The sequence below is a fragment of the Trachurus japonicus genome, chromosome 10 (assembly GCF_045865225.1).
Source record: "Trachurus japonicus isolate A0001 chromosome 10, Traja_1.0".
NCBI lineage: Eukaryota > Metazoa > Chordata > Actinopteri > Carangiformes > Carangidae > Trachurus > Trachurus japonicus.
Window position 1 is genome coordinate 19344407 of NC_140916.1, and position 27734 is coordinate 19372140.

Below are 27734 nucleotides of genomic sequence, written 5' to 3' on the forward strand. Positions count from 1 at the left end.
ATTCCTCTGCATCGGGCTTATTCCATCCTTGAGGGGACAATTTAAAAATTAAATTTTGGTATTATTGCAGTGTGGTAGATTCAGAAAGTATCTCAAAGAGAATAGAGATAATATTACCAGGGCAAATTAATAATATTTATTATAATTGATATTACAAAAAATTAATTAATTTCCTTCCTTTAAGATAACCATCCTCTCCTCAATTATCTTATTTCATGTAATGGAAAATGTGATGTTTATTCAATAATTTAAAAACCATTTTGACAGTGAAGACAGTCAGAAAGTTGCAACAACCACATAAAACTGTGGGTAAAACATAACCCTCAACTGTTTCACCAACATGACAAGTGTCAAACAAGGTCTCAAGAACAATCACCAACATTGGTATCTCAAATTAAAAACAGGAGCTTTATCTTTGTCAGCATTGCTTACAAATAGCGTTGCTTGCTTAAAAAAAACAATACAGAATGCGGGTTTCAGCAGTACAAAATTACCGTGTATATCGAGTACCATGCTCCGCCAACAATAGTTGTGAGAAAAAAAATATTAAAAGTGATGCGTCTTGATTATACCGCACATTTTTCTGCATTATACCTGGTGCTTTCATCAGGTGCAAGTCAACTAACAGTTCAACTGAAGATTTAAGAAACTGAATGAAGTGTGTTATGAAGCTAAGCGAAAGTTCAGACAGGAAGACTATCTCTTTAAGCACGCCTCAAAGCCCTTTCCCTAGTTCCCCGCTATCCTCTCGCTCCACCCTTATTCTCATAATTCAACCAATCACAGTCTGCCATCCTCTTTCTCTTCCACCAATCAGTCATTAGCGTCAAATGGTCTGTCATGATTGAAATACTGGCAGCAGCTGACGTTACCTTAAGTAGATATCAGGAACAGGTGACTGAGCGCTACAGCACAGGTCCACAATCTCAAATTTATTTCTTTTTTTTTTCAAGCCTAACCAGAAGAGTTTATGAAGCACAATCCCTCTGCAATGTTTTCGCACATGCAGTACTACTTCAGTAAGACCAAATACACTTTGATATGTAAAATCTGTGGAGCTCCACATAGGAGGTAGTGACAGAAACAGATAAAAGGTTTCACATGTTTTGATACCTTGTACTTTTTCAGTGTCCTTCTACACTGGGCATTATCTTCTTAACTGAAGAATCTCTGTAAAAGTTGGTGCTAAATTCCCCTTATGACAAAAATACAACCTTATGCCACTCTGTTTTGATAATCTCACCACATCATATCAAGTGGATATATTTTACAAGTCTGTATTTGTAGAATACCTGAACATTTTACCACTAGATTTAAAAATGATTTTCATGTTGCTTGTTAGCATAAAGCTTCCAAACAATCAAAAGAAACCATTCCCATCATCTCCTCATGGTAGTGCCTCACTGCCTTTACTCAGCTTAACTACCAATACATGTGACTGCACAAAACCCACTGCCAAAGTCAGACAGATCACAAAACCTCTTAAAGTGTGATGATGTAATTCTTTCCATATGCTAGATATAAACATGAAATGTAAATCTTCAACCTAAATCATTCGTAAATCCTAAAACAAATGTATTCCCCCTTGCTTTCTCTTTTCATCTCTTAAATGTCAAGATTTAGCATATTAGCCAAAACTACAAGTGTAATGTTCTGTGTCCACAGTTGTCAAACAAATTTCACTCTGGGTAAATCAGGCTGAAACTTGTGCACACCGGCACGGACGGACAGGTGCGTAGGAGAAGACCAGGTGGTCGAGTAACTTCGTCAGGTTCAGGAACCTGACGAAGGTCTCAGGACCGAAACGTTGCTCAATAAAACCTCTGCAAGTGATGACACAGTGTGTGGGAGCTTTTTCTCACACTCTGGGTAAATCAAAATGATCACTAAACTAACAACAAGCCACCAAAATAATCAAGTCGTAAAATTATGCTTTCAAGGTGATTAGGTATCAGCAAAGTCAAGTCAGTTGCAGTCATAAAATATAAAACAAATTAAAATTCATAAACATCCTGTATCTTATTTTCAAGAATACATTAGAATGTATTTATTTTTCTTCTTCAGTGATTCACAAGCAAATTCAACTTAATCTTTTCACCAGTACAGTACCTTTGAAAGATGAGCAGTATGTGCTTCAGGTATGTCCAGAATTCATCTCAGGATATACAGGAACCTAAGGAGAGAATGCATATAACTTTAGTATTTTATGGTGGTATAAGAAACCTGGCACTAATGAACACTTATCCCTTCCAACAACTTATAAAACAGACACCATGCTCATTCATATTGTATATTAAAACCTGATTTAAATCAACACGTGAATTTTTATATAATTAAATTACATTTCAGCCTGGATGTATATTCTTGGACAACATATTACAACTGCCTATTTTTTGAGAAAAGGGGAAAACACATTAGCAACATCAAACTCTAGTGCTTCTTATAATCAAATAATAATTATAATAATTGACCCTAACATGCACACCATACAAGGCAACAATTTTTAATCATGAGTGACCATGCTGCCAGGCTAAAATACTGACCTTCATTAGCATGGCTTTTCAATGCACCTCTCCTTCTTTGACAGACGTTCCAATTTCCACTGCAGAAAAATGAAATTATAGGAGAGAAAAAAAGAAAAGAATGAAGAAAATGAATTCATGTTAACAGAACATTTAATACAGATATGATATACTCCCAACACAAGCATAAACAATTAACTGCAGCCAAGTGAAGTGAAGACTCAACAGTGTGGTCAGAAGCTATAGAAGAATTGCTCAGAAAGATGAGCATTATGAGTATAAAAACTTAGCCAGACTCACTCATGTGCCTACTGTGGCTGGCTTTTAGAGGGTGTGTCCATACATATGCATACATGTGTATGCATGTATGCATGCATACACACCCTCCTGAGACCCAGGAAAAAAAGTTTTCCGATTTTCTTTTCTTTCCTTTTTTTTTGATGTTTACATGAATTAAGTTTTGGGGTGGTGAAAAACTACGGAGCCCCCAAAGGGACATGGAAGGATTTTTTTTTTTTTTGCGAGATCTCGCAAAAAGTATTGCGCTGTCCGCTGTCTCAGTGCTGAAATGTGACAGCGTGTCACTGCCCGTGAGAGAGAGAGAGTGTGTAGAGAGTTTTGCCACCAGCTTTCCTGTGTCATTTTGTGGAGCAGTAAGGCTATATCTCTGCTGCTCTAAAACCCTGCGCACACACTTGCAAGCAAACTTCCCTTCATAAATCACAGAGTTCCTACAAGTGTGCGCAGCTGAATCAGCTTCACGTTCCGCCCTGTAGCCTACACACCCTGTTTTAACCGTAGATGGTCAATGCAAACCACCACATGAATGCGGTCTGCACGTAAATGAACCTGACGTGCTGTTGTTCTGTCTGTGTTGTGAATTAGCTGCAGGTGTGAAAGTGACAACGTGACATGTTGCTGCAGCTGTTAAAGGCGTCAGCGGCACGGAGCGCATGCTGTGTTGTTTTGGTGCTGCCCTCTCTAATGCTGGATCCGGTTCGGCACATGGTTACAACAATGACAACAGTTCTAGTGAATCTGAAACAAGTTATGAACCAGTCACCATCATGGGCCAGGCAGTTGTCGGTCCCTGAAGACCCTCTCCCTCCTTATTCTCCTCCAGCGGTGCCGCGGTGCAGCATTACGCACGGGGCTCACCGCTGTATATAGGCCTATTTACAGTAATTAGACTGATCGATAAAACTTGTTGAGTCAGTTAGTGGTATCCTCCATCCTGAAATATATTCTTCAGAATTAACATGACGCTTTTATTTATGCCGATTTTCTCTCGGTTTTTGTGATTAACAGCATTAAGTAGGACTGATAACAAGAAAAGAGTGTAACGAATGTGATAGTGGCTTTTTTCCAGTCTTTGATATTTAATTGACTCTCGATAGGACCGGATGCTTTATCCCATGCAGCCGCGCCGTCCTCTCCTCCTCCTGCGCTCTGGGAGTGGACAATATGACGGAGAGATGGTGGTGATTAAATACAGAGAAGGAATTTTGATTTTGAATTTTCAGTTAAATTCTAATAAGATGTTTCTGAAACATCAGTCCGATGCAAAATAACGCTGTTGAATTAAATCACCGTGGGCGATCAGCATGGAGAGAGCTCCCCAAACAACCCAGACTATGCTACACTGTCCGTTAACTACATCTTACTAGAAAAACTGACAAGTCAAGCTGTACTAGAACTGTTGTCATTGTTGTAACTACGTGCCGAACTGGGTCCAGCATTAGAGAGGGCAGCACCAAAACAACACAGCATGCGCTCCGTGCCGCTGACGCCTTTAACAGCTGCAGCAACATGTCACGTTGTCACTTTCACACCTGCAGACAGAACAACAGCACGTCAGGTTCATTTACGTGCAGACCGCATTCATGTGGTGGTTTGCATTGACCATCTACGGTTAAAACAGGGTGTGTACAGGGCGGAACGTGAAGCTGATTCAGCTGCGCACACTTGTAGGAACTCTGTGATTTATGAAGGGAAGTTTGCTTGCGTGTGCGCAGGGTTTTAGAGCAGCAGAGATATAGCCTTACTGCTCCACAAAACGACACATAGTGGGGCGGATTAGCTAAACAATCGTTCACTTTGTGATAAAAGCATGAAATTTGGTGGATGTGTTGGTGAATATGTTTCAGACAAATCTGGATATTGGGCCACCTCAAAAGCGCCCCCTAGTGGCCGTGGCAGCCATTTGTTATGCGAATAAATGAATGATGAATATAAACTGCCCTTTTAATAATACCAACTGGTGATGTATTGTATATTGTTGGAAAGCCTGATTAGTCACCTTTACAACGAGGTACAGCTTGTAAGGATCGTGCGTTCATGGAATGAGTAACGGGGCTAAACGTGTGGGTAGCGCCCCCCAAAAATGTGCATCCCCTGTGGGGCAGATTAGCTCAATGAATCACAAGAATTGTTTATTTTGTGGTAGAAGCACAACATTTGGTAGATGTGTTGCTGGATATGTTTAAAACATTTTTGGTTTTTAAGGACCCTTAAGATGTCTACTTAAGATTTTTGCTTGTTGCCCGGGTCATCTGATGTTCCATGGGGGTTTTTTGCCAGCCATTTTGAATTTATGTCCGCACGAATGGCGAAAATGCCAATTTTCATAACTCCTAAACCAGACATCATACAAAGACAAATGAACACACTTTTTCCAATAATTATGACACCAGGAATCAAATGGAAAGGTCGCTGAGATGGTAAAACCATTCTTTATCAGGGAAAAATGAACTCTCCAGTAGTGTTTTTGTATAAATCAATTGGTCGATTATTGAGCTAATCCGCCCCACAGGGGATGCACATTTTTGGGGTGCGCTACCCACACGTTTAGCCCCGTTACTCATTCCATGAACGCACGATCCTTACAAGCTGTACCTCGTTGTAAAGGTGACTAATCAGGCTTTCCAACAATATACAATACATCACCAGTTGGTATTATTAAAAGGGCAGTTTATATTAATCATTCATTTATTTGCATAACAAATGGCTGCCACGGCCACTAGGGGGCGCTTTTGAGGTGGCCCAATATCCAGATTTGTCTGAAACATATTCACCAACACATCTACCAAATTTCATGCTTTTATCACAAAGTGAACGATTGGTGTAAAATATTGAGCTAATCTGCCCCACTAACAGGAAAGCTGGTGGCAAAACTCTCTACACACTCTCTCTCTCTCACGGGCAGTGACACGCTGTCACATTTCAGCACTGAGACAGCGGACAGCGCACTTTTTTGCGAGATCTCGCAATACTCTTTGCGAGATCTCGCAAAAAAAAAAATGTCCTTCCATGACCCCTTGGGGGCTCCGTAAAAAACAAATTGCACAGAAAGAAAAATGTGAAAACTTAATTTCATTTTTATTTTACAACATGTGCACTGTAGTGGACAACAGGACAATAATATTCTCAAAGGTGGCAGGCATAGTAGAGAAATTAGCTAAAACATGATGTGCACTAGCTACAGTGTACAAAAATGTACACATGCTGTGCAACGAGACAAAAAAAAGTAGCTGATGCCCTAAAGCTACCTAGCTAGCGCAATGTAATTAGCAGTAACAGTGGGCCCAGTTTCTGAGCGTGATTAGCATGGCAAATATTTACACTTACCGGTGAAATGTGTCATTGAAATTACGTTTGTCCTGGCTTGGTCTGAGACGGTCATTCCTGCCACCCGCTGGTCAGCTACACTGTACGAGGGGGGGAAAAGAAGCGGCTGCTACCTCAGACCTGTATGCAGGTTGACGCCGTAGTCGCGTTCGCGCCCAATTTGCGTCGCGCTTGCGCGAGCCAAGCGGCCATCTTGGAAAGCCACGTAGGCTACGGCAAAGCCATTTGGACAAACCACACTGCCCGGTTTGAGTCACGAAGAAAATCAAATCGCCTGTCTGCGCCATGTGGGCGCAGCGGTGTGAAAGCTCCTATTGGTATGAAAAATCAGATCTCCATGTCTTTCCTCAGCCAATGACAAATCAGGTATCTTTTCGAGCATGTTGCATCTTTTTTCAGTTCTGATGCTTAGCACAATACAACAAAACAAGAAAATAATACCTTACTTGACTAACACCACCCAACTCTTGGTCCAAGCCATTGTTATCATCTTTTTTCAGTGCTCCTAAACACAAATTTGCATAAAACCAATTAACTCATCATCATTGTAGTTTGTTTTTACACTATACTGTCAGGTCATTATGCCTCCATGTTGTTTGATTTATTGAAATCCATTAATGCAGTTACTCATTTTATAAAGGTTAACTTATGTTTCTTTGGTGAAAGACAGAGAAACGTCATTGAGAGCCTTGTCAATGATAGGTGTAGCCTACAACAGGGATCCAGGGCCCTGCACTGTTACAATATCTAATAATGCCACTTTCATGTGTGACTAGTAAATGTATCTTTATCTTTTTATAGATATTCTGTTCTGTTGTAGCTACTTTCATCAAATCATATGCAATGCAAGATATCCTATATTCATACTTAAGGCAAACACAGTTACATAACACTATTGACAAGATTCAGACAACTGAAGGCTAACAGCTCCTTGATGACCCAGTTCATGTAATATTGACAGTGAGACAGAATTCAAGTATCTTGGAAACCTGACTGATTGAGTTGAGTTGCAGAAAAGTGATTGTTGAAGAAGTCCTGGATTTCAGTGAGATTCTGCTGTTTTCATTTGCCATTAAAAACCCACATCAAAAGTATTTGTTTGATTATATTGTTGGTTAATTATATATCTTTCTATCGGTGTTTGTATTCCATGAGTATGTAAGAATAAAAATCAATCAAATCAAGCTAGGAAAACAGGAACGTTGTGGGGGAATTTCTGATTATGTATTTATTGTCTATTTATTGTGGGCCATGTAGGCCATACAAACCACGACAACCTGCTGCTCAAAATGAATTGCCCCCTGTGGGATTAATAAAGTTGTTTTGAATTGAATTGAATTGAATCTTTAGAAATGAACCTTGAATTAATGAAGGAAGGAAGGACGGAATGGATAAATGAAGGAAGGAAGGCTTTATTTCACACATGTTGTGAGTAATAACACATTTAAAGCACTTTGGTCAATACAACTTTGCATGTTTGAAAAGGAGTAGAATGAGGCATTAGCTTATTTAGTCCTACCCCTTCTCTAATTACATTACTGGTTTAGCCTACCCTCTGTGTGTCCTGTTTCTCTCTTTTTTATAATTACATAGCCTACTCCCAACACAAACAAACAACATCATAGTTGCTGTCAACAATACAAAATAAATAAATAAAAAGTATATAAACAAATGTGAGAACCTAGTAAATACCATGTGTTCGTACCACTGTTTGAACTTGCTCATGGTTGGACATTGCCTGAGCTCCCCCATAAGTGTGTTCCACAACTTCACTCCACATACAGAAATACAAAAGGTGTGCTCAGTGTGATACAGTACCACAGTTATTAGTTCCATTACTCCTGCCTTGCTCATCGTGTTATTGTCTAAGTTCAAATAGGATAGATCAAATCTTTTTCTTTCTTTTTGTTGGCAAAAAAACAAACAACAACAACAAACAGTCATTTAAAGTGGTAGGTTGATCTGCTACTGTGGCCAAATGTGCTATGATATATTGCCCAGAAGATGGCGCCTTATGCTTACCTCTCCTGCAGATGGAACAGCAGATGGGAATGAATGGAAAAAACGGCGTGCAGCCATCATGTTATTTTTAGAAAGGTTTTATTGCATGAACATTAACCTCCTACTGGTACTGAAAATCTCCAACACAGTGAATGCATGACCTTATATGCTGTATCTTGTTTGGTTCGCGTAATTGAAAGTCTTTCATTCTGTAACATCTCAGGCACCACAATGACATCGCACGTTATGAGCGCGCTGCATTATGGTACATGTAGTCCAACACTTCATCCCGTTAAACTCACCTCCCCACTGAAGTGGTGCCCTCTTTCGACATTAACCTACCTTGAAACGGCCCCGCTTCATTCATACAGCTATATTCTGAACAATAGTTTAACGTGCATATTGTACCCTACCAAAGGACCTCTGCATCGTGTACGTCTTCGCAACACTGTGAATACTGCAGGTAGTGATGCAGTCCGTTCCAATAAAGGGAGTGACTGTTTTTTTTTTTTTTTAAAGAAAGTCACTTCAAGGCCAAATTTGCACGAGAGCTACTTATTCCTTTATATCACTCTAGTCTACCAGTAAGTCAGTTGTGTTAATTTCCATTAATCATGGCTGGCTGAGACAAATCTAATTCATTTTCAACCCACTGTCTCACCCTGTTTCATTAACTCCCTTGAATTTTCTCATAAACAGTGTGTCTCCAAAGTGTAATGTGTAGTGCTGTTTCTGCCAAAGGCAAAAATGATTGTGCGCCTTTCCATCTTCATCTCCGCTGCTTCCAAGTCACTCCATGCCTTGTCAGCAGAATGAAGGTCGCTGAGTCACTGCAGCTGGCAACATCACCAGCGAACACACCCACTAAGATAAACACAAAAGTGAGCCCTATATACTTTGATTTCCCCACATATTTACAGACCCTGTCATATTCCTAAACATTTCACTGTTTAGTTTTCATCTCCCAGTAGGTTAAAGCATTTTGAGAAAATGATTGTAGGCCTCTTAGAGCATGCTCTGAACAACATGACATATTCTGCTCGTGCCTAAACTGGTTTCACATTTATTGTCTCTGTGCACTGGACGACTTATGAAGAAAATGAGCCCAGTGGCCCATAATTCTGCATTTTGTTCACTCTACCATCGTATCCATATTCATTAGCCACAGACTCACTGACTAAATACTGCAGGCTACATTTCTGAACACTGAGCCTGCTTGTTTGTTAATTTGTTTATATAACTTAAATGAGCCCAAATTCAGGAGTACCAGAGCATATCTTGTGTATGCTCATGGGACTATGCAACTGTTGGCATTTAAATGTGTGGGCGTTAGTGGTTTTTGTTAAACTGCAGTTCTTTCATTGATCTGATCTTATTACAAGTAAAATGTCAGAGAGGAGTCAGAGACACATTTATGGCAATGCATCATCTAATCAGGAGTCATCAGTGTTGTCTGTGGTGTATAGAAGGACATGTCTCCACACATCCTTCACCTCATTCATGGGCACCCCACAATTTCAGCCCTCCTGTGCTTGCTACATATGGGTATAAGGGTGTTGCCATGGAGATATTCCTTAAATAGACGGAACCATAGAAATTATTTTGTCTGTCTCCTGGAGAGAATAACATCTTAAAGGGATGTAGCATTGAAGCATTTTTTGAACATGAACTATTGAACCTGTCAAACTGCTACCTCCCATTTCTGCATGCATAATGGAAGCCAGAACTGTGGAGAGGGAGATTTCATTAACTTTATTTATTTCAAGAGGAGTGATTCAAGAAAGCATGGACACATCTATTTCACTCTCAGCCATGAATATGTGAGGATTTTTGTTTTATCTGTTCTGGGCAACACATTAACATTATGTGAATATTATTGTGGCTTCCACAACTCTAAATGACCTTTTAGGAAAAATTGAGCTGATAGCCAGAGTAGATGAGTGTATGAAAGTATTGATTATCAGTGCTGCATTTTATCTAGGTCAGTATGACTGATGTCTCTCTTTTGTGCTCTTTTCTACAAACTTGCCCCCTGGGATACAATAAATCTATTTAGCCACTCTATTAAATTATGTTGCATCTGGAAGCTTCCTTTCACAAGGGACTGTTTGGACCATCTGTGACCATGGCTTTCAACAAGGAGAAATGAGGCATCAACGCTGGGCAGGTCATTCTGTCTGTGTCTCACATCTCTACGGGGAATGAGACTTTCTGATTGCTTGTCAGTGTAGAGAAAGAAGAGGGATGTGAGCATAGGTGATAGGTGAGAGCAGCCTGTACATACTTTGTCAGACCTGCCCTCACTGATGTGAAAATACTGATGTAGCAACTTGTTCTCGCTCTCGCTCACTGATCGACTCTTTTCCAACTCATCTTAAGTATTGCTTTGACCCTTTTATTTGTCTCTCTAGAGGTAAGAATCTCATCTGTAAAGAACAATTCTGATACTGATTTCTAATTAAGGCTATTATCTTTTAATTAAAAACGGTGTTATTTATTACTTATTAGACTACCATGGGCTAAAAAGATCCTTACAATCTAAAACCTGATATCCAAATGCAATATTCAGTATTTTTACTTATCCCCCATATTTAATTTCAAAAGGAAAAGCAACACACGTGTACACACACAAATACCCACAAACAAATTCTCCCCCAAGACAATAAATGTAAAATGTATTTTTAAGAAAGAAAACTTTATTAGTGATTTATAAACAAAACACATTACCACTGTATCCATTTAGGTAAAATAAAAAAGTCAGAAAATAAATGAAATAAATGAAATTCACTACTTCACTGTTACAATTGATGAGCGGGTGTACAAAAAAGGGTTTTACAACAGATCTGGGCTTATCCATTTAGGACAGCACATTGCCACCATAGTTCACCACCATACATTGGGAAAGAATGACAGCATGAACGCTCACTAAACACAAGCATACACTACATATACCTTTTTTTACACTGGTTTTTTTTCTGTCATTTTTTCTTTTTTTAAGAGTGAAAGGGAAGTGATAGCTCATCATAGGATCATACATATTTCAGTTACAATATTACAGTGTTAGTTAGATCGTCATGTCAAAGCCAGACACAGAGAGTGATTTTTTTTCTTTTTTTCTTGCTTTGCTTATTTTCAAAAGCAAAAATCATATTTGGAAAAAGAAAAAATAATAAACTTGCGTTGAAAGGTATCACACTATAGCATTTACAAATATCTAAAGAGGTTTAGTGGATGCCATACAACATCTGTGGAGTGTGAAGATTGTAGTACGTAGATGTTTGGCAGAGACAGAAGTACATACAAATATCTCCTGTGTGAATAATGAAGAAAAATGATAATACAAAAGAATAAAATCATAGCCATCTATCTATTTATATATATATTTCTCTATATAGTATGTGTTTCCTTAGAGCAGTACATGCAGCAGCCACTTAATGGAGTGACGTCATACTGAGCCGCAAAACTTTGGGGACGTGGCAACAAGTTACAGGCAGGGAAGGGGAACCAACAGAAGCAGGTCTTGAGGCATGTGCATGCCCCTTTCTCAAAACCTCCTGAGAGAGGATTGGTGGGATATAGCTGTGGGATGGGAATCCCTAGATGCCCATATTTTTTAGCATGTTTCAATTACTAATGTAGAGACAATCTATGAGAAGTCTACGCTACATTTACAGCGTACATAAAAGCTAATATGTGACTCGACGATCCTAAACAATCAATGTGGAGAAACCTTTCCTCTTGTACATGGAGGTGGAGGGCCAGCCCACGGCACCTGTCCCCTCATTTTATCCCAGTCCTCCACCCCTGTAATCTGCCTCATCCCACCTAGTCCCCTCTCATCAGTGGCTACAAACAGGAAATGAACATCGAACTGTAGTATTCACAAGTTAAAAGCACTGAACCGTTTTGCACTTAGAGAGACATCTGACAAGAGTTCTGGGTGTGGACCCCCCGACTGGGCTTCCCCAGGCCTCATCCACATTACTCCATGCTGTTCTCAGCACACCACAATGTTCAGAGCAGGCCATCGCCAGGATCGATCCTGAGCAGGGGGTCAGAGCCGGGGTTAGGAGCCGTGAGGATAGATGGGGCGGGCATGACACGCAAAAAAGCAGTTAAAGCTATGAGGAAGAAAAAAAAACCTGGGTATGTTATAATGAATCTTTTTGGAGAATAAATGAAAACAGTATCAGTTCACAAACTTTATAATCACATGTAGAGGGAGTTAGTGGGATGGGTGACTGCAGGAAAACAGGCAGTTGGGAGAGGAGAGGATGACTTGTGGCAGCTTGGGGTTAGTACAAGCAGGTGAGCAGTTGTAAACTCAAGGTATTAGGTAAGGACTGGTTGCTACCAAACATTCAAAGCAGAAAGCATCAGGCTTTTGCTGCGGCAGGGAGGGAAGAGAAGGTGTTATCAAAATCTCGAGACTCTAATATTCTGTATTCACTTTCATCAGAGTCCACTGACTGAATGCGGAGTCACAAAGCCAGCTCAGCTGGACTCTCCCCTTTGTGATCCTCAGGAGAATGTGAGGTAACTTCCCATCTCTCCATCTTTCTGGTGCTCTCTGCATTCCTCAGCTGGGGATCTGGCTGGAGGTGAAACTCTCCGTGTCCTTCTAATGCAGTGAGCAAAAACAGAGTGATTACAAAGGATGCTGCTTCCATCCTGAGAGAGTGGATGTACACGTGTGCACCGCATAGTAGACCGTGCAGGGCAAAAAAAGCTTGCAGTGTCTGGTTTTAAGCACATTTCTTCGATGTCAGTTGTTTTTCTCCATTTTTTTTAAATTCCCCTCCGTCTCTCTAGGTCTCAAGTGCTTTCTGTGTCCACTTTGTCATGGCAAGTGTGTGTATTTGTGTTTGCATGTTTGAATGTGTGAGCATGCGTGTGCATGTGGTTTCATTGAGATCTCAGGAAACACTGTTGGTAATTACCAGAGGAATCTGCAGCAGTGTCATGTTAGCCTTAGTTTCAGTGACTCTCGTCTGTGCTATTTACAAGTAGTGTGTGTCCAGCTCCAGATCACATATATCTGTCTCAATCTTCTGTCGTTCTTCTTTTCCTTGGCTGGCACAGAGCTTTTCGTTGTTCTGGTACAAAGTATTTGTCTTCTCTCAGAGAGAATTGTTTACACATTGTAGTTGGGGAGGGGGTAAGACAGAGGTGCCAACGTGCCCAGTGGGTTAAAGGAGAAAAGAAATCAAGACAAGGGCAAAGGGCAAAGAGTGGTCCTTCCGTAACTGGAAAGGATGACTGACATGAGTTGACTCAGGGTTTATAGGCACATAGGGGCTTGGAGCAAAATCAATCATTTTATTGTTTATAAAGGCAAGATCAATAATTTACCTCAGCAAGAGGCCGAAGGTAAAATTAATCTTGGTAAGGCCAGGTTCATAACAGAAACAGCTTTAAAATGTTATCAGTTAAAATAGGTAATAAAAATGAAATTGGAAAATCTATGATAGTTTTCACATTTTCTTTTTGCCCAGTGGATTTTGGTTGGTACCTCTGTTTTAACAACGCCCTTTTCTAATTTGCCATTTTCTTTCTCTGCTCCTCTACTCGTCTCCATCATCCTTGCCCTTATCCTTCTTGTCTTTCTTCTCCTTCTTCTTCTTTTTCTTCTTCTTGGCCTCCTCTTTCTTTCCAAAGGTGATGAAATCGCTCTTGTCGTCCTCGCCTCCCTGGTTCTGTCTGATGGATATGATGGCCGGTGAGCCAGGGATGATAAAGGCTTCTGGGGGAACCTCTCCAGGCTTCAGGTGTTGTGGGGGTGCACCAGGACCGCCGGGGCCATAGCGAAAGTGCCAGCTGTTACTGTCTACACCAGCGCCCATTGGGGGGGACACCTCTCCCCCTTCGCCATCTGAAAGAAACAGAGAGAATAACGACGGTTATGATTTGCTCTTTATTTGTTCCAAACGGATGTGGTCATTAATTATTATATTACACAAAATATTATGATTTTCTTACTCACAGGTATCAAACTGTTATATTTCACAATTGCTGTATTGTAATATTAAACACTATAAATTACAGGCCACAACTGCATATTTTTCATTGGCATATCTTTTTCAGATGCACTAGGTGAGATTTACTGAGCCTCTTCCAACCCCTTTGTAATGCATTCAACACCTAAATGAATATCATAAATGCTCTTCGACACTCCAGCCTGGAGGCAGAATTTGCCCCTCATCTAAGGTTGTGCTTGTCCTTCATGCATGCATGTTTAAGGGAATGTTGAACTAATAACCAAGGAAGACATGATAGGGGCGGCTGATATGCACATTCTGCTGAAGTTACTTATGTTCACTCAATTTTCAGGGTACGTTTTAGGTGGAAAATCATCATCTCTGAAGAACAGATGCAGATAGTAATCATCTTTTCTGTCGGAAAACACATTTTTCTGTTTTCACCACTAATTTCTATTCAATAATTTCATCTATGGACTAAATGTAGTGATGTTTGCTGAGCTACTAGATGGATAAAAGTGGGTTGCATTTTTCCTATATGTCATTTTCTTTCCATAAATAATATTATTCATTGACTATATTATTAACACAATTGTCATTTAATCATTTATTTTCTTCTGCTATTCCTAATCAGGGTTGAATTGCAGCCTTTCGTCATGCAATTATCTAATATCTGTATTTAGTTATGATACATTTTCATATATACCACCATTGAACTGCACCTTTTGAGCTGAGAGAATGTGCATAGGAGGCAGCCTCTGTGGCTGACCATAAAATTAGCTGCCACAAATTAAATGAAGGCACACTGGAATATGCCCTACGCGTTTATAAACATAAATCAATCCAAATGCATCAAGTTTGACCGTAGGGAGAGTTCACTAATCTCCACAGTGGCCACTGTAAAAACCTTAACCGGTTAAAAATGAGTGGCATTCTATGAAAAACAACCGTGACATTTTATAAAAGGCAAGAGGTGGTGGAACTTAATGGGAGGTTTCCGAGAAGAGGCTGCAAAGTGGGCAATGAATCAAAGGCTCCCCCCTGGCCAAAGCTAACATCTGTGGCACTCTTTGATGAAACATTAAATACTTCATCATTATGTTAAAGGCTGAGAAAGGTCATGAATTAAAGCTGCGGTATTTCAGTGAAATTTAACTAAACTGTTTTGCAAAGAAAGTGACATTTCACTCTTCTCAGTATTCTTTACATTGCTCGTTTGTGCAAATCGCTACCTGAAAATTAATAGACAAGCATGACATAAATGACCTCTTCTTGAAAAATACACTGTTCAGAAGAAACATGGACACAAAGAAAAACAACATTATTAGTAATTGCCAAGTAATTGGCAGGTTAAGCAATTTGTCCAGGACCATGTTTCTGTCAATGTGCAATGTAACAAACTTAAGGACACTCTACTAGTGAAAGGCTCAGTCATTTAGGTTCTTTCCTCGCAGCAATGACCTACTTGCCACAGTTGCCCTCACATATTCCTTTTATTCCTCTCACTACTTTTCTGAGTTCTTTCCAAAGGGGAGATTAAATGAGCAGAGCTCCATCCAACCAGAAGGAACAGTGTCTGGAAGAGGAAACCTGACCTCATGTAGTACCCAGGGCAGAGAATACCAGCTTCCAATATTATCTTACCCCTTTCCTTACCCAGCCAGCCCCAAAATGTTTTGCACCAAATGAGCTGTGATCCTAAATACAACTGGATAAAGACATGTAATTCTGACTGTGACTGTGGGATTTATAAGATCAAATTCATACAGACACAATGATCTTAGTGATATGACAAACAGTGGTTCAGGTGATGATAATACCTTCATTCTCCATTATACCACTGAGAAGCTCACACATGCAGTTAATGTGTTTGTCTTTGACTGTTGAAATACTGAATCGCTTTGTTACAAAGATGGAGGATGATCAATACAGTAAAACAAAGAAGCTTTAATTTGTGATGATCATTACTCCCCTCTTTCAAATATGATGTACTTCAGTTTTTCCTCTTTAATCTTTATTTTTGCTTTTAATAACATTTTTTGATCATGCTTCTTATTTGTCCATATTACTCCATATTTCACCATTTAAAATTTCTAACTTGCTGTGATTTCTGCTCACAGTGAGAGATCTGCAGAGTAAATTCACAGGACAGTAAACATGACATCTCCTATTTCGCAGACAATCCTTGTCCTAATCAGGCTTGGCACATACTGCTGCAAAGCTCTTCCTTTTGCAGAGGAAATGCACATGTTGAAGCAGAGATCATTTTGTATGTTGTATAATGTAAGTATGTTGTAATTAGTTGAGAGACGGATGTAAATTTCTTATTGTTAGATGTTATTGTTACACTGGGTAATAGGAAATTGTTATGGGTGGTACTATGTTCTTACATTTTAAAAAACACACAGAAATAAAATAAAAACTATTGATGGAGAATATAATTTGCACAAAAGTAGTGTAAATTGTTACACAACATTATTCCCTTGGATGTTTTTGAAATATCATATAAAAAAAGAACTAAATGGGTCATGCATTTGAATTGTTTCACATCTCTATTCCCCAAAAAGCTTGCATGCCTTCACTGACTGCGACAGCACAGATGCAAGAGCTGCACAGAGAAGACAAAATTTGACAAAGAGACTGAGAAGATTAGAACAGGACAGCCTAGATCCAGTCACTGTTTCCTCCACATGAAATCTCTGTGAGGACACAAAGACAGATAGAATCACATTCATTTTCAATGCAAAAGAGTCTTCCCCCAGTTGATAAGTCCTCATCTGACTCCCCCAGCAGAAACATGACCCTAATTCTATTATCTCAGGAGGAAAACAGAAAGCACAACAATTCTGAATGATAAATGCATAATATTTGAGTGCTGGCCTTGCTCCACAGTGTCCACCTTCTTGCCCCTAAGAAGTTACCTGTCCATACCAATTTGTAAACTTGATGAGACACCAGTGCAACCATGCAAACTTACATTCATAAACAAAACAACACCCCAGAGAGTGATGAGTCATGCTGAGAGCAGACAGATGGAAAAGATAGAGGCGGGTTAGGATAACTCTCTTAAAAAGGGTCAATGTCTTAAGTAAAGGAGAGAATTCATGGAGCATGGTGGAGTCTGACTGTGTTAAACTCTGATACAACTGAAGAGCCACTGTCACAACAGTCTTCACTAGTCTGCGAAGTTCATTACTTTTTTACACAATATTTCCAAGAACATGTCACTTTGATGACAACGACAATAGTGATTATACTGTATGTGAACTGCACACATCTGTCATCTTACCCCTGTGGCTCATAATGTTTCATTATGTGTCATTTCATTCTTTCTATTCCTTTACACGCTTCTCCTTTATGATAATAACACACTCACCTCACCCACTGCTGATCTCCATACAACCATTTCTTCAATCTGATTTGTCGATGGCTGTTGCAGAGCAAAACTTCCTCTCTCCTCTCCTATCTGCTCCTCTCACACAACCTCCCTCCTTCTCGTTCCCATGCCACTCCTCCTCTCTATCTCTCATTTCCTCTGACCTTTCCTATAATCTAGCGTGAAAACTCAGCCAGCCAGCACCCGTCCCTCCCAGTTATTGACAAGAGTCTTAATCATGCCTATCAGTGTTTATGATAACATTAATGTGATTGGGTATTAAACAGCTTGTCCATCAGTGATAACTACCAGGCAAATTAGATACAAGGATGGCTATAGTTACATTGTGACAACAACTCCCCACAGCCCTAGTACTTATTAAACCCTGTAAATGAAACATCGTAATCAATAATTTTGCATTAGTCTGTGGTTTTTCTGATTCCTCCCTTTCAATCCTCTGAATGTGAATGTCCCTTTGCCCCCCTGTGATGCTCAAGGTTTTCACAGCCACTTAAAATCACCCAAGCTCCAATTTGCCACGTCTACTTTATTCATCCCCTCGTCTCACCCTACCATCGGCCAGTTGGGCAGAAGCGCAGTGGAGCGCAGTGCAGCGTTACATAACGAGCTGGGGAGGAAGAGGAGGAGGAGGAGAGGAGGAGGAGGAGGAGGAAGGAGAGGGGCCAGGAAGTGCAAGGATGCAGATATGAAACACGATGCTCACTACCAAAAACGAAGGGTGGGAGGAGGGGAAGTGGATTTAAAAGATCCTGAAGGTGCACTTCGTTTTGTTTTTCACACTGCAGTGGTGGAGAAAAATGTGAGTTATGATAGCGAACAGTCAGCCACGCCCTTCTCCCGGACAGTACCTACGTCGGTTAGTGTGCTGTGCTGTGCAGCCTGTGTGTACATTTTGATAAAAACAAAATGTGATGTTTGTGTCTATTCAAAACCTAATTCTTATTCATGCGTCTGTGTTTTCAGTGTTATGCCTGGGTGGTGATAGAAGAATACATTTGAATGCCTGCATAAATTACCATATTTCCTCCAATCTGCTCACAGTAAATGAAATACAAAAATAACACTGTCATGGTTAAAAATAAAATAATAATGGCTCGTTGCAGGTGTTTAAGAACAATTAAACCTCCACATTAGCATTTCTGAGTGTGCAATTTTGTGTGACTGTTTGGGTTTAATGCCAGGTTGAGCACCTTGTGAGCTCCCAGCTGGACCATGTGGCAGATGGTGGACACAAGCGATCCCAAGTGACAGGATTTCATGCAATAAAAATAACATTGCATGTTGGTGTAAGTGTAGGAGTTTTGAGCTGTTATCTGGGTGTCTATGTGTGTGTGTAGCACATGCAAGTATGTGTAGGTGCTATAACAATAAATGGCAAAGTAGGAATTGATTTACTCTCCAGAGAGAGAAAGTGGGAGAGGAAGAGCTGGCTAGATATTTAAAGACTCTGGGAGTGCAGGGTAGGAACAAAAAAACAAAAAAAAACACAGAGTGACAATAAAGGTGAGCAAATAACTGAAGTCAAGAATAGGAAACAGATGGGGAGGAGGGATCCAGAAACAGTGAGAAGTCCCTGCCAGCTTCTAGATTGTTCTACCTTACCTTTCTAAATGTGCTAAAAACCTTTTCCCATCATATACACATTACCTGCAAGACTGTAGCCACAAAGTGTGACAAGCAAGCTCCCATCTTTATCTCCTCTTTACCTTTTTGGTCATAATGAGACAGAAAATTAAACAGACCTAAATTCAACATAGCAGTTCAAACGCTCTAGCCCTGAAGCATTGACGAAGCAAAATGATGCATGAATCCTTAGAGAATTGTCTTGTTCGTCTCTTTCTCTGTCATCTCTCCACACTTTCTCCCCCATCTCTTCGCATTTGGCGTTTACCCCTGAGTCTATTTTTGCCTTGACAGGTGCCTGCTGCAGTTGATTACTGCTAACTCTAATCAGATCTGTCTCTATTCCTCTGTGTATGTGCTCCTGTGTGTATGTGTATGCGATTTGGGATGATAGAGAAAACAGCAGACCTGCATCCACCTCCGCAGTATACCACCGCCCAGTGAATATAGGTCACTCTCCTCCTGTTACTCACTCCTCTGCTTTCTCCCTCCCTTCACACTTCCAACTCTCACTCTCCAAACACATCCCTCCCTTGAATGTATCACTCCCCACCATGCTGCTTTAGTTTGTCCTTCACCTGATGCCACAATGAGCTTTTTTTTTTCTCCTCTCCCTCCTTCGCCCCTCCCCACTCCCCACCCCTCCCCTTCAGTACCTTTGGTCCCACACCATATGTTTGCACTTCCATGTATATAACAGCCCCACTGCCCTCCCCTCCCCACTCTCCTGCCAATATTAGGTGCTATGAATGGTTGCCGTGGAAACTACATCCTCCAGTGAAGCAGTAGGACATTGGTAGGAGTCATGGTGACAGTGCTTGTGCTGATGGAGAATAATGCTGCAAGCTCTCTCTCTCTCCTCCTCTCTCTCACTCGTTCTAGTCTAACCACTCTCCCCTAGCAACAGCAGCCTCACAGCTTCCTCTCTTTCCTTTGCAGACACTCAATCACTCCGATTTACTCATTGTCACTTCCCCACAAACAATTTATGTCCATCACTTCTCTACCTCTTCCTATTCACCTTGTCCTTCATTGTTCCGTGTCTTGTTTCTTTTCAATATGTCGCTTAGTGAAACCACCCATCTCCCCCCTCTCCCTCCATCTCTCTGCCCATCTCCCCAGGGGATAGTTGCAATTTATGCACAATTCTGAATGTGCTCTTGGTTAAGAGAAAGAGCTGTGACAGAGAGAGAGGGGGACAGAGGAGGAGGACACAGACAGAGCTAGGAGCAGATAGGGAGAGAGAGTTAGACAGCGAGCAGAGCCCTGATTTCATTAATGTGGGTCTGTTAATCTGGGTGTGGGCTGTGCTCCATCTGTCACAGCAGGAGCGCCACACAAAGCAGCCAAAACACACTTGGAAACACAGTCAAGCTCATGCGCATACATATAGGTGTGTACATAGGAAGACACAAAATAAGATGCAGTGACACGCACACAAAGTGACACCAACACTTGCGGTCTAAATCAGAGGGGAAGAGACAGGGGCGTTGTCGACTGTAGCTCCGTGTCTCACATAGAAACAAAAAATAGTCTATGAGGCAGAGCAACACCCTGTAGATACAGTACCCAGACTAATACAACTCCCTTGCCAAACTAAACTCCCATATTCTCCTGTTATCCACCTAAGGACCACCGTCTGCCTAATACACAAGACAATTCAGCAATAAATAGCCTATGACTCATAGTGATGTGACAGGACACATTGAATCAATATCTCCATTTCTCTCATTTCGGAGATTCTGATCAACAAGAATCAAGTTGAAAGTCAGAGCACAAATCGTGTCCTCCAGTAAAAGAGCGCTATAAATAAAAGCTTTTCACATTATATGACGCTCTTTACCCTGAATTATCCTTAGTCCAACCCTAAATTTGACTTGGAGCTAATATAGCCCCCAGGTAATATTTCCATTCTTAATCTGACTAACAGTGAGATAAAGAAGGGACAGCTGGCCTAGAGGCAAATCAACATGAGTGCACACAATGTGTTGTTGTTTAACTGCTATGGCTTAATTGGACCACCTTAAATCCTCGCCAGATGATCTTGTTAGCACTGACCCACCCTGAAGATGTCACTTCTGCCTGTTCTGTTCTCCCTCTTTCTGTCTTTCTATCCATCTATCTCTCATGTTTTGAAGTGCCTGCAGTCTGTAAGTCCTCAGCCAAGGCAAGAAATCGATGGCAGAACGGAGGAGGCTGTGCGTGTGTGCGTGCGGATAGGAAGAGACAGTAGTTAGTGTGTGGGTAGTTTGTCTGCCTGCCCAGACCCACCTCCTTCTATAAAAGACACCAGCAGGCCATCTCAACATTCTACAAATCGCCTCTTTATCTAAACTTCATTGCCGTGTCGCCTGCGCTCCAATCTTTTCATTGCACATAGGCCTATCATATTCTCTTGCCTTGTTCCTTCAATTTCCTCTACCGGGGTAGTCTTGTCTCCATTTCACTCTTAATCCTTTTTGACCCCACTTGCCATGTCATCATGAGGAAAGTCAAGAGATGACAAGAGAATTCTCCTCAATGCACAGATGGCGCTGACACTGTGTACGCATTTGGTCATAATTTTTGGTTAGGGGCAGGAGATATGGCATCATATGCAATGACATTCACATTACAATGTCCGTGAAATGTCGTCCAGCATTGGGTATGCTGTCAGTTTTGAGTTTTGTTTTGCTCCAGTGTTCTTGTTCTTACGATTCATCCTGCACTGTTTTCTCATCACTTCCTTTGCAGCGCTTTGTTTGAGCCTTCCTGATGTCTCTTGCATCCTGATAAAGGTCCTTTTTGTCGCATGCAAATAAAGCAACTTCTCTGCATCAAGTGTGACCCCTCTGTCATCATCACTTAACATAATTAGGACAACGCTACAGTCTTGATTAGTGAAGTAGAAACACTGCATCCAAGTCTATTCCACCCTTGCAATATCCTTGCATAATGTGACAAGAACGATGCGGCAAAAGGTGCAAAAAGTTAAATTTAGATTTAACGACCATCAACGAATGAACTCATTCAACACCTCTCCCTGTGCGTCACTTGCCTGCAGATATTTAGCAGTTAAAGTGCTGTCATTGATTAGAATTCTCTTTAAATAAGAGTCGAAGTCAGGTTTGCCTTTTCGCAGACTGTCTTGCAAGTGAATTGCCTGATGGCTTAGGTTCTTTTGAAGATCGTTCTACATGAGAGCAATATTAAAATAATAATGCAATCCAATAATGAAAAACTGATAGAATTCTACTGCACATTGTGTGTGGCACAGGTGCATACAATCAGTGGCCTCTTTATTAGGTACAGGTAAATGCTGATATAGCTGCTAGAGCTACATTATAAAGAGTTACCATATTATTGGTTGCCATCCATCCTTGGGCTTTGTGATTATGAGTATAAAAGAGCTACAGGTGGAAAGAGATTCATATTAAAATAAGAGGGAACATAATTATGTTTTATTACTCTACTCTGATGCGTTCTCTAATGTTTGTTCTCTCTGGTTCAGTGGCTTATTCCTCTGTAGACATCTTGCTGATAAATCAATCAACTATTGACCGACTCTCTCTTTCTCGATGTCTTTGTATTGTCTCTCTTCCTGCAGAGATATTCATCTCCGCCTACGTGGCACATGTCATTTCCTCTCCCGGCAGCTATGGGAAGTGGTAGGAGTGAGTTGGGCTAATCTTGCAGCAGATATCTGTGTTTTCTTCATTTTATTACTGTCTTGTGGTTTGATAAGCTCTCGAGGAATGTACAGTTATTGGTATCAGCTAGTAGGGAGAGATTTGTCTGATTTCGTGTCATGGAATGTCTTGCACAGAGATCCATTAAACTAAATCTTAAGTGGATGTCACGGTTTTGGATTTTTAGGATTTGGCTGGGCCCATGTGTGTAAGGCAGACCTCCTACTTTATTTAAGTTTCTTCCTGACTGTACATGCCATTGCTGCAATTATTTCCGATCAGCTTATCTGAAAGTGGCTTGTCTGACTCTTACCAGCGGCACTGGATGCAGTTGGCCAGTTCTGTACCAGGACTCCCTGGGCTCCTTGCATTACCGAGGATTCCTCCATGTGCACTGAGCTGGAACACAAAAACACACATTTACATATTACAGAGTGGTAAGGTATTCTCCTACATACAGTCCAGAAAGCATCCATGTCTCCATGTCTCCTGTAATACACAATATTAGGAATTCAAACCTTGTTCGTCTGTGGGTGTGGGCACAGCAAACACAATCCCAGAAATGTGAATTCCAGATTAGGATTAGAGTATTCACCCTACATTTTCCTGACATTCTCTGGATTATGGATTACAGATGGCTGTCGTTACATTTTCACACTCGCACTGTGGGATTTCAGCACCATCCCCACTACAGAAAGACTCCACAGCAATAACAGCAACAGAAATGTTGTTACAAACTACAGTTCTCCTCACTTCACTGTCTCTGCATTATCTGCAAATGGGAAGGATTACACTGTTCAAGTCTAACTATAAAATTTTAATTGTGAAGATCCTGGTGAAACATTTTCATTGTTCAAAGGGGGTCACTGCATTGTGGAAGCATCCAAGTGCTAGTTGACCCAAATTATACAAAATCAGCAGCATAGTCACCAGACATCAACCCTAACCACTAGCAGAATATCTAATCAATAATAAATTATTATTTTTCTATGATTTGGTTGCTGCACCTAGTGTCGACAACCGATTAAAGACCCTCTTAATCTGATTTCATATTTTTCAAGTGAAAAGAAATAAACCAGATACAGAAACAACCTACTAATATAACAGTCCTCTGATTCTCACTGTTCCACCTGTCCACTGTTCTTCTTTACTGGAAGTCTGTGTGAGCTGATATTTCTCTCTAGTAATTGTGTAAAACTGTAGAATCAATAATTTGTTCACTTCCTGAAAATGAGAAGTTTTTATCTTAAGAACTGTAGAATTAAAATAGAGTTGTGTAAATAAAAGCATGGGTTTTTAGTTTATGAGCACTGAAGACGGATGAGAGAAGAATAGCATTCTAGCGATGGAGGCCATTTTAAGTGCTGCTAAGCATAACCATCATCTGGGTACACTGATCAAATATTAATGGCAAACACTGGGTTGATGATACACTTTTCAGCTAATGCCTGTCCTTCTCCCTCATTCCTTATCATCTCATCTTCTCCTACTGTCTGAAACCACATACTTCATCATCATTTTCTGAGGCCAAATTTTTTTTAAATTTTTTTTAATTTTAATTTTTTACAAATGATAGATACAGTGAGGGCAAAATGAACCGAGAGATACAAACACAATTAGGAGGAAATATGCATTCCGCCAGAGATTAAATGAAATGGGTCAGTGATATTACATGGTGTTTGGGTGTGGCATCCAAAATCTCTTACAAGCTCTGATTATGTCAGTATATACTAGCTAGATAAACATTCTGTGAGGCTTGGTATTGGCACATCAGATGCAGTGAGTCACGAGAAAGATTTAATATGTTAGACTGCTTCACACAAGCACATTAACCGTTATTAATCTCTGCTGTAATTATGAGAGAATCTGTGTTACATTAATGACACACATGGTTTGCTCTTGTTAATCTGCTACAGACAGAGTTACATACATAAATACATGTGTAATATGTGTGTCAATGCAGATAATGGAAAGACATCTAAACTACATTATAGATCCAGGCTATATGACTTGAGGTAAAGCCATCTGGCATTGCATTTCAATTGCAAATTAGACTGTAACAATTAAGTATAGATAAAGATAACATACAAATAAAGCAACACATGCTATGACACACATCACATACAGTATGTGGGCCTCAGGAAGCACATGTCGCTGAGCAGCATCAGACAAATTCTGTTGAGCTGAGGCTTTGACTTGTCCTATGTATCATTTTATGTAACTACTGTACTTCAGCTTTAACACTGCCATGGTCACAGGAACATACACTACTTCTGTGTTTGTATGCCTATGTGAGTTCAAGAACCATTTGTTGTTTGTTCAAAGCCAGAAGACTTTCTTTCCATCTATTCCTTATCAGATATGTATCAAATAAGATGCAGATCTATCAGAGAAGTTAGAGTGATATGATAGATAACACATGAACAGACAGACAAAATCATTAAGCCAGTTGCTATTTGTAACCAGTGCCATCTCTTTTACATGACCCTTGATTGGGTTGTGTCCTGCTGATCTCACAGCAGGTAACAACACTGTGTGTTACGGGTGACGTGATCACTGGTGTGGTCATGCAGCAATCCCTGTGTCCCTGATAGGCCATCTGTCCACCTGACTACCTGCCCTTCATCCACCACTGACCCCCACTCTACTTATCCCTCCCTCCCGTCAGTTCTCCATCTGTCTGTTAACACTGAGAGTGCCTTTTACGACAACTCCATTTCTCCTCAGTGTATTGCTTCTCTCATATTTCACACCCCATTGGTTATTAATAAAGTAATGATTTCATATTATTAAAATTAGATGTTTTGATTACATTTGGGATTTTCTCATAATTAGATTTTATGTTTAAGAGAAATACTGGGCATTAAGAAATGTAAATGTGAGTAGGTAAAACAAGATGGTAATTATTTTGTTCCCACCCCTCCCCCTCAGCACAGCTGAGCAACAGCTACAACAGAGATGATCTCAGACATCTTTACTGGAATAGACCTGTGAATGAGCACAAATGCCTCACCTTGTTTGTAGGGCAATGACTCTGAAGACATTTTATGATTTTTTTCCCTATGGTAAAAATTTTGCATTACTCATTATGGTATCAATCATTGCCACAAACTAAAATTGATTAAGTGCAGTACACTGCAGTGACAGTTCAACATCACAATCAACACCAGGGCATTTTACTAGCACCTGTCTATATTCTATTAAGTCCTTAAAATAATGATGCCATTGGAATTAAACCTTGTGGACCAATTACTCGCAAACTGTGTTATTTATCTACATGTTATGCTTTTACATCATAAACCTTTCTGTACACTATTTGTGGATTATGTTACATGAATTGACTCTGTTCTTGTGTTACTGTAGATGGTTACCTGAAAAACTGTTTGCAAGTTGTCTGAGATGGTAGTACATTTCCACAAAGTGTGGGTGGTGTTAAAGATGGGCCAGTTTGAGAATGGTGCATTATTTGTTTGTTTTTTTTTGCTCAAATCAGTCAAGTGGGTTGAGTGTACACCTTTTGGTTTTTTAACAAAACATGGAGAGTGTTACTGGTGAGTTATCTTGAGATATTTACTGCAAAGTGGAAAAATGGGATGCTTACCTCTGCATTACACCTCCTGCTCTCAGGGAGGCTGAATATCTCCAGTCTGCATTCGGCGCCTTGGGCTGCAAGAGAGAGTGAGAGGAATTGAGTCTTAAGTACAGGCGAAAGCCAATACCATCTTATTAATAAGTCATGGAGCGAACTGCTAGTGCATGCGCGTCACATACACACACACACAAACTCCATCTCTCTCACATGCACACACATAATCATTGCAGTGACAGCTTGCCCCTGCGTTCAGAGAAAAGTGAATGATGAATTGAATCTGGTACGTGCACTCTTTTCCTTTCAGCAACCCCACACCCCATCCCTCCTCCACACTACTCCATTTCATGTCCTTTGAAAGTAAATGACAGAGGTTTCACTCCAGCAGCCCAATGACCCTGGTACTGTCACATGACCCCACAAGGTCCTGAGACTACATGTCCAGTGTTAGTCCACAGGCCCCAGTGGCTGTGGTGCAAACCGTTAACATGGAAACATTGCACAACCAACACATGCTTGTATGTGCTTACAGATGTAATTCAAAGCCGCAGCTGTGCCTTCCATCTCTCTCCAATCTATTTCACTCAAAATATTCCACTGGGTGAAAATCAGTTATCACAAAATTACTGAAATATGTTTTCTCCTCTGCTACATGATGGTTTCTGAACAACCTCCATTATCTTCAGTATTTTTCCTTTTCACCGTACCCCCTCCTTTCTTTTATTCTCCTCTGTAGATTCACCACCCCCTCTTCTTTGCTGCTGAGCTCTTTCTCCCTGTTATATCCTCTTTACACTGATCAAAACCTTGAGTTTCACTGGCACAGAGTCTGCTTGAATCAGTCTGACACATCTCACCATGGTAACTGCGCAGAGTCCTGTCTACATTTTACCCTGCACCCACCGCCCTCCCTAAATTCACTCCTGTGAAGGTCACAGGTGGAGGAAGGAGGGGGTAGGGGAGGGCAGATATCAGATTAACCCTGCCAGCTCTGCATCTGTACAAAGACACATCTTAACAGTGTGACACAAAGAGACAATATCACCACAACCTCTGCCCGTGTGTCAGTGCTGGAATTTGTTTGTGGCATCCTAAAATAAGACTTCAGTATCTGCTTATTGTAAGTTTCTATCAATAAGGATGATTCAAGGAATACAATCGTAAAATTTCACAAAATATAGTTTTATAATTAAAATTCATTGTTTAGTAGAAATTCTTCTATAAGATCAGGTTCATGACTGGCGGAATACATTAGACCATATGTAATCTCGACCTAAACCAGTCCACATGAGGACACTAAACTCTCCCTGCTTGGCCACGCAGTTCATA

At 40.5% G+C, this 27734-nt stretch overlaps 1 protein-coding gene across 18 annotated transcripts in view; it reads right to left on the reverse strand.

The window, feature by feature from the left end:
- Positions 1 to 10826: 10826 nt before the first annotated feature.
- LOC146979825 (protocadherin alpha-C2-like) overlaps positions 10827 to 27734 on the reverse strand; it is a 195880-nt gene continuing 178972 nt past the window's right edge. For all 18 annotated transcript variants that reach the window (XM_085789793.1, XM_085789799.1, XM_085789792.1 and 15 more), the window contains 3 exons: positions 26418 to 26482; positions 23130 to 23215; positions 10827 to 14022 (listed from right to left, as the gene is read on the reverse strand). In XM_085789793.1, coding sequence (XP_085645919.1) covers positions 13715 to 14022; positions 23130 to 23215; positions 26418 to 26482 — 459 coding nt within the window. In that variant the 3' untranslated portion in view covers positions 10827 to 13714. The remainder of the gene's footprint in view (positions 14023 to 23129; positions 23216 to 26417; positions 26483 to 27734) is intronic.